Source organism: Squalius cephalus, assembly GCF_949319135.1.
Source record: "Squalius cephalus genome assembly, chromosome: 7".
Taxonomy (NCBI): Eukaryota; Metazoa; Chordata; class Actinopteri; order Cypriniformes; family Leuciscidae; genus Squalius; species Squalius cephalus.
Genome location: NC_137128.1, coordinates 5,146,421 through 5,162,717, shown reverse-complemented (window position 1 = coordinate 5,162,717; position 16,297 = coordinate 5,146,421). Strand labels below are relative to the sequence as shown.

General features: G+C 48.9%; 1 protein-coding gene across 2 annotated transcripts in view; it reads right to left on the bottom strand.

Moving 5' to 3' along the window:
- Positions 1–15,855, bottom strand: part of LOC307160909 (phosphatase and actin regulator 1) — a 72,530-nt gene extending 56,675 nt beyond the window's left edge. For both annotated transcript variants that reach the window (XM_079875248.1, XM_079875249.1), the window contains exon 1: positions 15,724–15,855. In XM_079875248.1, coding sequence (XP_079731374.1) covers positions 15,724–15,790 — 67 coding nt within the window. In that variant the 5' untranslated portion in view covers positions 15,791–15,855. The remainder of the gene's footprint in view (positions 1–15,723) is intronic.
- Between the last annotated feature and the right edge of the window lie 442 nt (positions 15,856–16,297).

The window sequence follows — 16,297 nt, the reverse complement described above, 5'->3', positions numbered from 1 at the left end:
AATAACACTGGATAGTATTTTAGTCCTGAGTAAATTAAATACATATGCTAGTAATTCGGATTCATTACAATTAACGCTATCTTTTGTTGTGTTGACGACAACATTAATGGAAGACACATATGGCTGCTGTCACTTTAAGAGCTAGTGCGATTAAGGGTTCCATTACTACTGTCTTATGCTTATGCTTAAGATACTGCGTATGCGCCCGCTACAATGCTGGTTGAACGCTCGAGTGCCTCACCGAGCCTGGGCGTCCGGCGGCATACAAATCAGAGTGACTCAGAGCTGCGTTTCAGCATTGAAACTCTGGTTAGCGGCCGACTGGTAGCAGTGGGGAGTGACAATGGGAGCCGTCTCGCACCGAAAAGTTATCTCGACGGACGCCTCCAATTCAGGTTGTGGCGCTCTTTTCGAGGGAAAACCGGTCTTTGGCCTGTGGTCAGACCGGGAGAAATGCCTCCATATAAACTGTTTGGAGATAACCATATAAACCATATAAACGCGCTCAAGCGCTTCCTCCCACATATACGGGGCCACCATGTACTAGTCCGCTCGGACAACATGTCCGTGGTGTCCTACGTGAACCGCCAGGGCGGTGTCAAGATCCAGGAATCTCTTCAGACTGACAGAACGCCTTCTCGTGTGGGCTCATCTCTTGTTGCGCTCGCTGAGAGCTGCGCACGTGCCGGGCCACATGAATGTCGGCCCAGACAGACTGTCCAGAGACAATATTCCCCCGGGAGTATGGTCTCTGCACCCCCAGACAGTCCAGCTACTGTGGCGCCTTTTCGGCAAAGCGGAAGTCGACCTTTTTGCGTCAAAAGACAACGCTCACTGTCCGAGATTCTTCTCGAAGAGCGAGGACGCGCTGGCCCAAACCTGGCCCAGCTGCCCTCCGATCTCGCTGTTACCACAGGTCATCAAGAGGATCAGGGAAACGCGCCACTCAGTGCTCCTCATAGCCCCGCGATGGGAGAACCAGATTTGGTACCCAGAGCTAGTGAGGCTGTCGCACTCAGCCCCATGGCCGATCCCGGTGAGGAGAGATCTTCTCTCTCAAGCCGGTGGATCAATTTGGCATCCCCATCCAGAACGATGGTCTCTGCATGCGTTGATAATCAATGGATACCCGTTGATCTGCCAGAAGGGGTTGTGAACACGATCACGCAGTCTAGAGCTCCTTCTATGAGAAGACTCTACGCGTCTAAATGGTCAGTGTTCTCCAAATGGTGCGCTACTAAGAGCCTGGATCCACGCACGTGTGGGGTTTCGTGGGTGCTCTCCTTCCTACAAGAGCTGTTGGATAAGGGCAGATCCCCTTCCACGCTCAAAGTGTATGTCGCGGCTATTGCAGCGTTCGCGGAGACGACGCGCAGCCGTGCGATAGGAAGGAACGAGCTTATCATCCGCTTCCTTAGAGGAGCCAGGAGGATGAACCCCCCGCGGCCACCTTCGGTTCCTATGTGGGATCTTTCTTTGGTCCTAGAGGCCCTGAAAGCTTTTCCCTTTGAGCCATTAGAATCCGTGGATCTGAAATACCTCTCGCTCAAAACCGTTTTTCTGATAGCTCTGTCATCAGTAAAACGTGTGGCGGACCTACACGCACTATCCGTTAGCCCCACATGTCTCGAGTTTGGACCAAATGACTCCAAAGGCATCCTTAAACCAAGGCACGGTTACGTCCCCAAGGCGATTGGCACGCCGTTTAGGGTGCAGATCATCTCCCTATCGGCACTGCCAGCATCCAATAGCGAGGACAGTGATAACCTCCTATCCCCCGTCAGGGCACTGAGAGCTTACATCACACGCTCCGCCGCCTTCAGGCGTTCTGAGCAGCTCTTTGTTTCGTTTGGTGGCCTGTCCAGATGGATAGTGGACGCTATCGCAGCAGCTTATGCGTCCAAACATCTGCAGTGCAACACTGCAGTGCAAACACACGACACAGCCGACACAGGGAAACACACGACACAGCCGACACAGGGAAACACACGACACAGCCGACACAGGGAAACACACGACACAGGGAAACACACGACACAGCCGACACAGGGAAACACACGACACAGCCGACACAGGGAAACACACGACACAGGGAAACACACGACACAGCCGACACAGGGAAACACACGACACAGCCGACACAGGGAAACACACGACACAGCCGACACAGGCAAACACACGACACAGCCGACACAGGGAAACACACGACACAGCCGACACAGGGAAACACACGACACAGCCGACACAGGGAAACACACGACACAGGGAAACACACGACACAGCCGACACAGGGAAACACACGACACAGCCGACACAGGGAAACACACGACACAGGGAAACACACGACACAGCTGACACAGGGAAACACACGACACAGCCGACACAGGGAAACACACGACACAGCCGACACAGGCAAACACACGACACAGCCGACACAGGGAAACACACAACACAGCCGACACAGGGAAACACACGACACAGCCGACACAGGTAAACACACGACACAGCCGACACAGGGAAACACACGACACAGCCGACACAGGGAAACACACGACACAGCCGACACAGGGAAACACACGACACAGCCGACACAGGGAAACACACAACACAGCTGACAGGCAAACACACAACACAGCCGACACAGGGAAACACACAACACAGCTGACACAGGTAAACACACAACACAGCCGACACAGGGAAACACACGACACAGCCGACACAGGGAAACACACGACACAGCCGACACAGGTAAACACACGACACAGCCGACACAGGGAAACACACAACACAGCTGACAGGCAAACACACGACACAGCCGACACAGGGAAACACACGACACAGCCGACACAGGTAAACACACGACACAGCCGACACAGGGAAACACACGACACAGCCGACACAGGGAAACACACAACACAGCCGACACAGGCAAACACACAACACAGCCGACACAGGCAAACACACAACACAGCCGACACAGGGAAACACACAACACAGCCGACACAGGGAAACACACAACACCGCCGACACAGGTAAACACACAACACAGCCGACACAGGGAAACACACAACACAGCCGACACAGGTAAACACAACACAGCCGACACAGGGAAACACACAACACAGCCGACACAGGGAAACACAACACAGCTGACACAGGGAAACACACAACACAGCTGACACAGGGAACAACACAACACAGCCGACACAGGTAAACACACGACACAGCCGACACAGGGAAACACACGACACAGCCGACACAGGGAACAACACAGCTGACACAGGGAAACACACAACACAGCTGACACAGGGAACAACACAGCTGACACAGGGAACCACACAACACAGCTGACACAGGTAAACACACGACACAGCCGACACAGGGAAACACACGACACAGCCGACACAGGGAAACACACGACACAGCCGACACAGGGAAACACACGACACAGCCGACACAGAGAAACACACGACACAGCCGACACAGAGAAACACACAACACAGCTGACACAGGCAAACACACAACACAGCCGACACAGAGAAACACACGACACAGCCGACACAGAGAAACACACAACACAGCCGACACAGGTAAACACACGACACAGCCGACACAGGTAAACACACGACACAGCCGACACAGGGAAACACACAACACAGCCGACACAGGCAAACACACAACACAGCCGACACAGGCAAACACACAACACAGCCGACACAGGTAAACACACAACACAGCCGACACAGGTAAACACACAACACAGCCGACACAGGTAAACACAACACAGCCGACACAGGGAAACACACAACACAGCCGACACAGGGAAACACAACACAGCTGACACAGGGAACAACACAGCTGACACAGGGAAACACACAACACAGCTGACACAGGGAACAACACAGCTGACACAGGGAACACACAACACAGCTGACACAGGCAAACACACAACACAGCTGACACAGGGAAACACAACACAGCTGACACAGGGAAACACACAACACAGCTGACACAGGGAACAACACAGCTGACACAGGGAAACACACAACACAGCTGACACAGGGAACAACACAGCTGACACAGGGAAACACACAACACAGCTGACACAGGGAAACACACAACACAGCTGACACAGGGAACAACACAGCTGACACAGGGAAACACACAACACAGCTGACACAGGGAACAACACAGCTGACACAGGGAAACACACAACACAGCTGACACAGGTAAACACACAACACAGCTGACACAGGGAAACACAACAACACAGCTGACACAGGTAACACACAACACAGCTAACACAGGGAAACACACAACACAGCTGACACAGGTAAACACACAACACAGCTGACAGGCAAACACACAACACAGCCGACACAGGGAAACACACAACACAGCTGACACAGGTAAACACACAACACAGCTGACACAGGTAAACACACAACACAGCTGACAAGGGCAAACACACAACACAGCCGACACAGGGAAACACACAACACAACTGACACAGGTAAACACACAACACAGCTGACACAGGGAAACACACAACACAGTAGGGCTGCAACAAACGATTATTTTGATAATCGATTAATCTAACGATTATTAGAACGATTAATCGACTAATCGTTGATTATTTCGCCGACTAATCAGTACGTTTGGAACGATTATTCAGCCTTTTCAATTAGTTAAAACACTGAGTTATACATATTCTAACTATAATATAAAAAAAGAAAATCTCTTTAGCTTTTGAAATGGTTGTTTTAGTGAACTTTGAGCCAACTAAACAGGTCATTCTCTTTAAGTTTTCAGATTTCTGTCCAACTCAAATCACACACAAATGCTCTAAGCATTGGTTAAATATTATGTTCTCTTTCAACAGAAAAAAAATTATCAGCTGCATTACAGATAAACTTAAACTGCAAACAATTATTATAAGAATAAAATAAAAAAATAAAAAAATTGACATGACAATTGAGCTGAGCTGACAGAGACATTCTCATTCACCTTTTAATTTACAGTATAAAACATTAACGTGATATTCTTCATAACATCTCCTTTTGTAAGTCTTCATAAATATGGAACAACATACAGGCAAGTGATAAGACTGTAATAACGTTACCTAATAGAGTTACAATAATAAAAACAGCCCTGACTCCTAAGCTCGATCAAGCTTTATTCTATGCAAAAATAAATCATCACATTACTGTAATTATATTATTATTGTTAATATTATTGCTATTATTAGTAGTATTGCATTATCTAATAAAGAGATTTACTGCTAGTTATTTAGCTCCAGCTGGAGAACATTCACCTCTCACCGGCTCATCTTGTGCCGGGGTGTTTCTTCTTTAAGTGCTTTAACATGCATGTTGTGCTCCCGTGAAAAGCCAGTTCCGCCTTGCATGTATTGCACACGACAGTATTCTTGGTTTGAAGTTTTGTGAAACTTTCACACACCTAGCTAGTTCGGATTCGTTTGCACTCCGTCAGAGCCCGTCTACGCCATTCTCTGACTCCGTCATAATTCGCGCTGTGTTTTCTTCTACCGCAATAGCATTTGTAACGGCTGCATTACACTCTAGCGCTACAGCGCCGTAGCGGTCAAATCGCGATATTGCAGGCCCTTACATTAGGTCACGTGAGATCAAACGACTACTCGACAACAAAGATATTTGTCGACAATTTTTTATTGTCGACGTTGTCGACAATGTCGACTAGGCTAATCGTTTCAGCCCTACAACACAGCTGACACAGGTAAACACAGCTGACACAGGGAAACACACAACACAGCTGAACACAGGGAAACACACAACACAGCCGACACAGGGAAACACACAACACAGCCGACACAGGGAAACACACAACACAGCCGACACAGGGAAACACACAACACAGCTGACACAGGCAAACACACAACACAGCCGACACAGGGAAACACACAACACAGCTGACACAGGTAAACACAGCTGACACAGGTAAACACAAAACACAGCCGACACAGGGAAACACACAACACAGCTGACACAGGCAAACACACAACACAGCCGACACAGGGAAACACACAACACAACTGACACAGGTAAACACACAACACAGCTGACACAGGTAAACACAGCTGACACAGGGAAACACACAACACAGCTGACACAGGCAAACACACAACACAGCCGACACAGGGAAACACACAACACAACTGACACAGGTAAACACACAACACAGCCGACACAGGCAAACACACAACACAGCTGACACAGGGAAACACAACACAGCTGACACAGGGAAACACACAATACAGCTGACACAGGGAACAACACAGCTGACACAGGTAAACACAGCTGACACAGGTAAACACAGCTGACACAGGGAAACACACAACACAGCCGACACAGGTAAACACACAACACAACCGACACAGGGAAACACACAACACAGCTGACACAGGTAAACACACAACACAGCTGACACAGGGAAACACAGCCGACACAGGTAAACACACAACACAGCTGACACAGGTAAACACACAACACAGCTGACACAAAGAAACACACAACACAGCCGACGCAGGTAAACACACAACACAGCTGACACAGGGAAACACACGACACAGCCGACACAGGTAAACACACAACACAGCCGACACAGGGAAACACACAACACAGCCAACACAGAGAAACACACAACACAGCCGACACAGGTAAACACATGACACAGCCGACACAGAGAAACACACAACACAGCCGACACAGGCAAACACACAACACAGCTGACACAGGTAAACACACAACACAGCTGACACAGGTAAACACACAACACAGCTGACACAAAGAAACACACAACACAGCCGACACAGGTAAACACACAACACAGCTGACACAGGTAAACACACAACACAGCTGACACAGGTAAACACACAACACAGCTGACACAAAGAAACACACAACACAGCCGACACAGGTAAACACACGACACAGCCGACACAGGTAAACACACAACACAGCCGACACAGGGAAACACACGACACAGCCAACACAGAGAAACACACAACACAGCCGACACAGGGAAACACATGACACAGCCAACACAGAGAAACACACAACACAGCCGACACAGGGAAACACACAACACAACTGACACAGGTAAACACACAACACAGCTGACACAGGTAAACACACAACACAGCTGACACAGGTAAACACACAACACAGCTGACACAAAGAAACACACAACACAGCCGACACAGGTAAACACACAACACAGCTGACACAGGTAAACACACAACACAGCTGACACAGGTAAACACACAACACAGCTGACACAAAGAAACACACAACACAGCCGACACAGGTAAACACACGACACAGCCGACACAGGTAAACACACAACACAGCCGACACAGGGAAACACACGACACAGCCAACACAGAGAAACACACAACACAGCCGACACAGGGAAACACATGACACAGCCAACACAGAGAAACACACAACACAGCCGACACAGGGAAACACACAACACAACTGACACAGGGAAACACACAACACAGCTGACACAGGCAAACACACAACACAGCCGACACAGGGAAACACACAACACAACTGACACAGGTAAACACACAACACAGCCGACACAGGCAAACACACAACACAGCTGACACAGGGAAACACAACACAGCTGACACAGGGAAACACACAATACAGCTGACACAGGGAACAACACAGCTGACACAGGTAAACACACAACACAGCTGACACAAAGAAACACACAACACAGCCGACGCAGGTAAACACACAACACAGCTGACACAGGGAAACACACAACACAGCCAACACAGAGAAACACACAACACAGCCGACACAGGGAAACACATGACACAGCCAACACAGAGAAACACACAACACAGCTGACACAGGTAAACACAGCTGACACAGGAAAACACAAAACACAGCTGACACAGGGAAACACACAACACAGCCGACACAGGTAAACACACAACACAGCCGACACAGGGAAACACACAACACAGCTGACACAGGTAAACACACAACACAGCTGACACAGGGAAACACAGCCGACACAGGTAAACACACAACACAGCTGACACAGGTAAACACACAACACAGCTGACACAAAGAAACACACAACACAGCCGACACAGGTAAACACACAACACAGCTGACACAGAGAAACACACAACACAGCTGACACAGGGAAACACACGACACAGCCGACACAGGTAAACACACAACACAGCCGACACAGGGAAACACACAACACAGCCAACACAGAGAAACACACAACACAGCCGACACAGGTAAACACATGACACAGCCGACACAGAGAAACACACAACACAGCCGACACAGGCAAACACACAACACAGCTGACACAGGTAAACACACAACACAGCTGACACAGGTAAACACACAACACAGCTGACACAAAGAAACACACAACACAGCCGACACAGGTAAACACACAACACAGCTGACACAGGGAAACACACGACACAGCCGACACAGGTAAACACACAACACAGCCGACACAGGGAAACACACAACACAGCCAACACAGAGAAACACACAACACAGCCGACACAGGGAAACACATGACACAGCCAACACAGAGAAACACACAACACAGCTGACACAGGTAAACACAGCTGACACAGGAAAACACAAAACACAGCTGACACAGGGAAACACACAACACAGCCGACACAGGTAAACACACAACACAGCCGACACAGGGAAACACACAACACAGCTGACACAGGTAAACACACAACACAGCCGACACAGGGAAACACAGCCGACACAGGTAAACACACAACACAGCTGACACAGGTAAACACACAACACAGCTGACACAAAGAAACACACAACACAGCCGACACAGGTAAACACACAACACAGCTGACACAGGGAAACACACGACATAGCCGACACAGGGAAACACACAACACAGCCGACACAGGGAAACACACAACACAGCCAACACAGAGAAACACACAACACAGCCGACACAGGGAAACACACGACACAGCCGACACAGAGAAACACACAACACAGCCGACACAGGCAAACACACAACACAGCCGACACAGGTAAACACACAACACAGCCGACACAGAGAAACACACAACACAGCCGACACAGAGAAACACACAACACAGCCGACACAGAGAAACACACAACACAGCCGACACAGGTAAACACACAACACAGCCAACACAGGGAAACACACAACACAGCCGACACAGAGAAACACACAACACAGCCGACACAGGTAAACACACAACACAGCTGACACAGGTAAACACACAACACAGCTGACACAGGTAAACACACAACACAGCTGACACAAGTAAACACACAACACAGCCGACACAGAGAAACACACAACACAGCTGACACAGGTAAACACACAACACAGCCGACACAGGGAAACACACAACACAGCTGACACAGGGAAACACACAACACAGCCGACACAGGTAAACACACAACACAGCGAAACACACAACACAGCCGACACAGGGAAACACACAACACAGCCGACACAGGGAAACACACAACACAGCTGACACAGGTAAACACACAACACAGCCGACACAGAGAAACACACAACACAGCCGACACAGGGAAACACACAACACAGCTGACACAGGGAAACACACAACACAGCTGACACAGGTAAACACAGCTGACACAGGTAAACACACAACACAGCTGACACAGAGAAACACACAACACAGCTGACACAGGGAAACACACGACACAGCCGACACAGGGAAACACACAACACAGCCGACACAGAGAAACACACAACACAGCTGACACAGGTAAACACACAACACAGCCGACACAGAGAAACACACAACACAGCTGACACAAAGAAACACACAACACAGCCGACACAGGTAAACACACGACACAGCCGACACAGGTAAACACACAACACAGCCGACACAGGGAAACACACGACACAGCCAACACAGAGAAACACACAACACAGCCGACGCAGGTAAACACACAACACAGCTGACACAGGGAAACACACGACACAGCCGACACAGGTAAACACACAACACAGCCGACACAGGGAAACACACAACACAGCCAACACAGAGAAACACACAACACAGCCGACACAGGTAAACACATGACACAGCCGACACAGAGAAACACACAACACAGCCGACACAGGCAAACACACAACACAGCTGACACAGGTAAACACACAACACAGCTGACACAGGTAAACACACAACACAGCTGACACAAAGAAACACACAACACAGCCGACACAGGTAAACACACAACACAGCTGACACAGGTAAACACACAACACAGCTGACACAGGTAAACACACAACACAGCTGACACAAAGAAACACACAACACAGCCGACACAGGTAAACACACGACACAGCCGACACAGGTAAACACACAACACAGCCGACACAGGGAAACACACGACACAGCCAACACAGAGAAACACACAACACAGCCGACACAGGGAAACACATGACACAGCCAACACAGAGAAACACACAACACAGCCGACACAGGGAAACACACAACACAACTGACACAGGTAAACACACAACACAGCTGACACAGGTAAACACACAACACAGCTGACACAGGTAAACACACAACACAGCTGACACAAAGAAACACACAACACAGCCGACACAGGTAAACACACAACACAGCTGACACAGGTAAACACACAACACAGCTGACACAGGTAAACACACAACACAGCTGACACAAAGAAACACACAACACAGCCGACACAGGTAAACACACGACACAGCCGACACAGGTAAACACACAACACAGCCGACACAGGGAAACACACGACACAGCCAACACAGAGAAACACACAACACAGCCGACACAGGGAAACACATGACACAGCCAACACAGAGAAACACACAACACAGCCGACACAGGGAAACACACAACACAACTGACACAGGGAAACACACAACACAGCTGACACAGGCAAACACACAACACAGCCGACACAGGGAAACACACAACACAACTGACACAGGTAAACACACAACACAGCCGACACAGGCAAACACACAACACAGCTGACACAGGGAAACACAACACAGCTGACACAGGGAAACACACAATACAGCTGACACAGGGAACAACACAGCTGACACAGGTAAACACACAACACAGCTGACACAAAGAAACACACAACACAGCCGACGCAGGTAAACACACAACACAGCTGACACAGGGAAACACACAACACAGCCAACACAGAGAAACACACAACACAGCCGACACAGGGAAACACATGACACAGCCAACACAGAGAAACACACAACACAGCTGACACAGGTAAACACAGCTGACACAGGAAAACACAAAACACAGCTGACACAGGGAAACACACAACACAGCCGACACAGGTAAACACACAACACAGCCGACACAGGGAAACACACAACACAGCTGACACAGGTAAACACACAACACAGCTGACACAGGGAAACACAGCCGACACAGGTAAACACACAACACAGCTGACACAGGTAAACACACAACACAGCTGACACAAAGAAACACACAACACAGCCGACACAGGTAAACACACAACACAGCTGACACAGAGAAACACACAACACAGCTGACACAGGGAAACACACGACACAGCCGACACAGGTAAACACACAACACAGCCGACACAGGGAAACACACAACACAGCCAACACAGAGAAACACACAACACAGCCGACACAGGTAAACACATGACACAGCCGACACAGAGAAACACACAACACAGCCGACACAGGCAAACACACAACACAGCTGACACAGGTAAACACACAACACAGCTGACACAGGTAAACACACAACACAGCTGACACAAAGAAACACACAACACAGCCGACACAGGTAAACACACAACACAGCTGACACAGGGAAACACACGACACAGCCGACACAGGTAAACACACAACACAGCCGACACAGGGAAACACACAACACAGCCAACACAGAGAAACACACAACACAGCCGACACAGGGAAACACATGACACAGCCAACACAGAGAAACACACAACACAGCTGACACAGGTAAACACAGCTGACACAGGAAAACACAAAACACAGCTGACACAGGGAAACACACAACACAGCCGACACAGGTAAACACACAACACAGCCGACACAGGGAAACACACAACACAGCTGACACAGGTAAACACACAACACAGCCGACACAGGGAAACACAGCCGACACAGGTAAACACACAACACAGCTGACACAGGTAAACACACAACACAGCTGACACAAAGAAACACACAACACAGCCGACACAGGTAAACACACAACACAGCTGACACAGGGAAACACACGACATAGCCGACACAGGGAAACACACAACACAGCCGACACAGGGAAACACACAACACAGCCAACACAGAGAAACACACAACACAGCCGACACAGGGAAACACACGACACAGCCGACACAGAGAAACACACAACACAGCCGACACAGGCAAACACACAACACAGCCGACACAGGTAAACACACAACACAGCCGACACAGAGAAACACACAACACAGCCGACACAGAGAAACACACAACACAGCCGACACAGAGAAACACACAACACAGCCGACACAGGTAAACACACAACACAGCCAACACAGGGAAACACACAACACAGCCGACACAGAGAAACACACAACACAGCCGACACAGGTAAACACACAACACAGCTGACACAGGTAAACACACAACACAGCTGACACAGGTAAACACACAACACAGCTGACACAAGTAAACACACAACACAGCCGACACAGAGAAACACACAACACAGCTGACACAGGTAAACACACAACACAGCCGACACAGGGAAACACACAACACAGCTGACACAGGGAAACACACAACACAGCCGACACAGGTAAACACACAACACAGCGAAACACACAACACAGCCGACACAGGGAAACACACAACACAGCCGACACAGGGAAACACACAACACAGCTGACACAGGTAAACACACAACACAGCCGACACAGAGAAACACACAACACAGCCGACACAGGGAAACACACAACACAGCTGACACAGGGAAACACACAACACAGCTGACACAGGTAAACACAGCTGACACAGGTAAACACACAACACAGCTGACACAGAGAAACACACAACACAGCTGACACAGGGAAACACACGACACAGCCGACACAGGGAAACACACAACACAGCCGACACAGAGAAACACACAACACAGCTGACACAGGTAAACACACAACACAGCCGACACAGAGAAACACACAACACAGCTGACACAGGGAAACACACAACACAGCCGACACAGGTAAACACACAACACAGCCGACACAGAGAAACACACAACACAGCTGACACAGGGAAACACACGACACAGCCGACACAGGGAAACACACAACACAGCCGACACAGAGAAACACACAACACAGCTGACACAGGTAAACACACAACACAGCCGACACAGAGAAACACACAACACAGCTGACACAGGGAAACACACAACACAGCCGACACAGGGAAACACACAACACAGCTGACACAGGTAAACACACAACACAGCTGACACAGGGAATCACACGACACAACTGACACAGGGAAACACAACACAGCTGACACAGGTAAACACGCAACACAGCTGACAAGGGTAAACACACAACACAGCCGACACAGGGAAACACACAACACAGCCGACACAGAGAAACACACAACACAGCCGACACAGAGAAACACACAACACAGCCGACACAGGTAAACACACAACACAGCCGACACAGGTAAACACACAACACAGCCGACACAGGGAAACACACAACACAGCCGACACAGGGAAACACACGACACAGCCGACACAGGGAAACACACAACACAGCTGACACAGGTAAACACGCAACACAGCTGACACAGGCAAACACACAACACAGCTGACACAGGTAAACACGCAACACAGCTGACACAGGGAAACACAACACAGCTGACACAGGTAAACACAGCTGACACAGGGAAACACACGACACAGCTGACACAGGGAAACACAACACAGCTGACACAGGGAAACACACAACACAGCTGACACAGGTAAACACACAACACAGCTGACACAGGCAAACACACAACACAGCTGACACAGGTAAACACGCAACACAGCTGACACAGGGAAACACAACACAGCTGACACAGGTAAACACAGCTGACACAGGGAAACACAACACAGCTGACACAGGTAAACACGCAACACAGCTGACAAGGGTAAACACACAACACAGCCGACACAGGGAAACACACAACACAGCCGACACAGAGAAACACACAACACAGCCGACACAGGTAAACACACAACACAGCCGACACAGGTAAACACACAACACAGCCGACACAGGGAAACACACAACACAGCCGACACAGGGAAACACACACGCTAGAAGAGTTTTTGTTTTGTTGTTTTAAAAGACCATCAAGCGGTATCTCTGGTCGTAATCAGTCCTTCACTGACCAATCAGCATTCATTAGCAGAATGCTAACGTGTTATGGGCAACAACAACTCAACCTGTAAGAAATCGAAAGGACATAAGTACTCGTTCATTCAACTTTCGACCTATAACCCATGTTGAACTTGCAAAACCTACAATCAAATCTGAGATTTCTCAACGGCAATCGGGTGAAAGAGACACATTTAGCCGTCTAGCTCCATAGACTCCCATTCATTCTGCACTCATGGGCGATCGCCCCCAGTGGAGCTCTGGTGGAACTACAACCAACATTCGGTACAATAGGACTTAATAGGGAGTGGCCAGGCATTTCAGCACAGCTTCAGATCACGTGTTAGTCTACAAACTATGTTCTGTCTTAAAGGGACAGTTCACCCAAAAATGACAATTCTGTAAGACAGGTGTTGAGGAATGCTGGTAAACAGTGTCTGGACTCAGAAATACTATGGAAGTCAATGAGGACCATTAACTGTTTGATTACCGACATTCTTCAAAATATCTTCTTTGTGTTCAACAGAAGAAAGAAACTATACAGCTTTGGAACAACTTGATGGCGAGTATAAATGATGACAGATTCTTTACTTATAGGTGAACTATACCTTTCAGAGCCGAATACAGTATAAAGGTAGTTATGTAAACCTCTCGCGTGGACTTTACGCTCCAGATTAAGCAAGACTTTAGGAAAGGCCAGGTCTAATGCTGTTTCAGACCAGTCTCATCTGAGAGAGATTCTCCGCAGGGTGTGTGTGGCTGTAAGTGCACTAGATCAGCTGCACTACTGCACAGCTGACGATCTGCACACACACACACACTGCAATATCACGCCTTTACTCAAAAACCCGAGCTACACACAATCTCTCTCGATAACTTCACAGCTGATGATCTGCACAAACACACTGCAATATCCACCTGAGCCAAACACACACACACACACACACACACACACACACACACACACACACACTCGATAACTCCATCTCTATATCTTATGCAGCATCAGTACAGTTCCCGCGCCCGCCTCGCGCGCTCTCGCTCTCTCTCGTTAGTGCTGACTCAGCTGAAACGATGGCGGGTCACCATGGCAACACGAGATGCGGCTGCTGGGCAACACATCTGAGGCGAGGTGCGCCGCCACAGAGTCTCTGCTGCTGTGCGGGGTCTGTACCTGTGCGGAGACTGGCGGACCTCCCGGTGTGGCGGAGCAGCGGCGCTCGGCGTCCATCGCCCTCCATCTGCGGACACACACACACACGCCGAGCTCGAGCTGCTGCTGCTGCTGCTGTCAGTTACACCGAGACTCACGCGCTGCTCCTCCAGTGGGCGCTCGAGAGCGAACACACACACACACACCGTCAGCGTCGAGTTTTGTGTTGGAATATATGATCATCTGCTCATTTCGAGGACTGCTATCTGACATTCAGATAGAAAAAAATCAATTTCATTACTGCCAAACATTAAATAATTATTGTTGTTATTAAAAAAAATAAAAGAAACCGTTATTCTGCGATCGCAACCACGTGATTGGTCAATCCCGACCCGCGCTGAGAAAAGCAACGGATACCACGTGACCACGCTGCGCCGCTACAACGTCATATAACTAGAAAGATGAGTGAAAAATGTAAGAAATAAAAATAAGATTAAATTAACTCATATTTACATACATTTGATTAAAATAAAGAAGATTATTTAAAAAAAATAATAATTTAATACATTCGATTAATTAAAAAATAAGAAAAGCA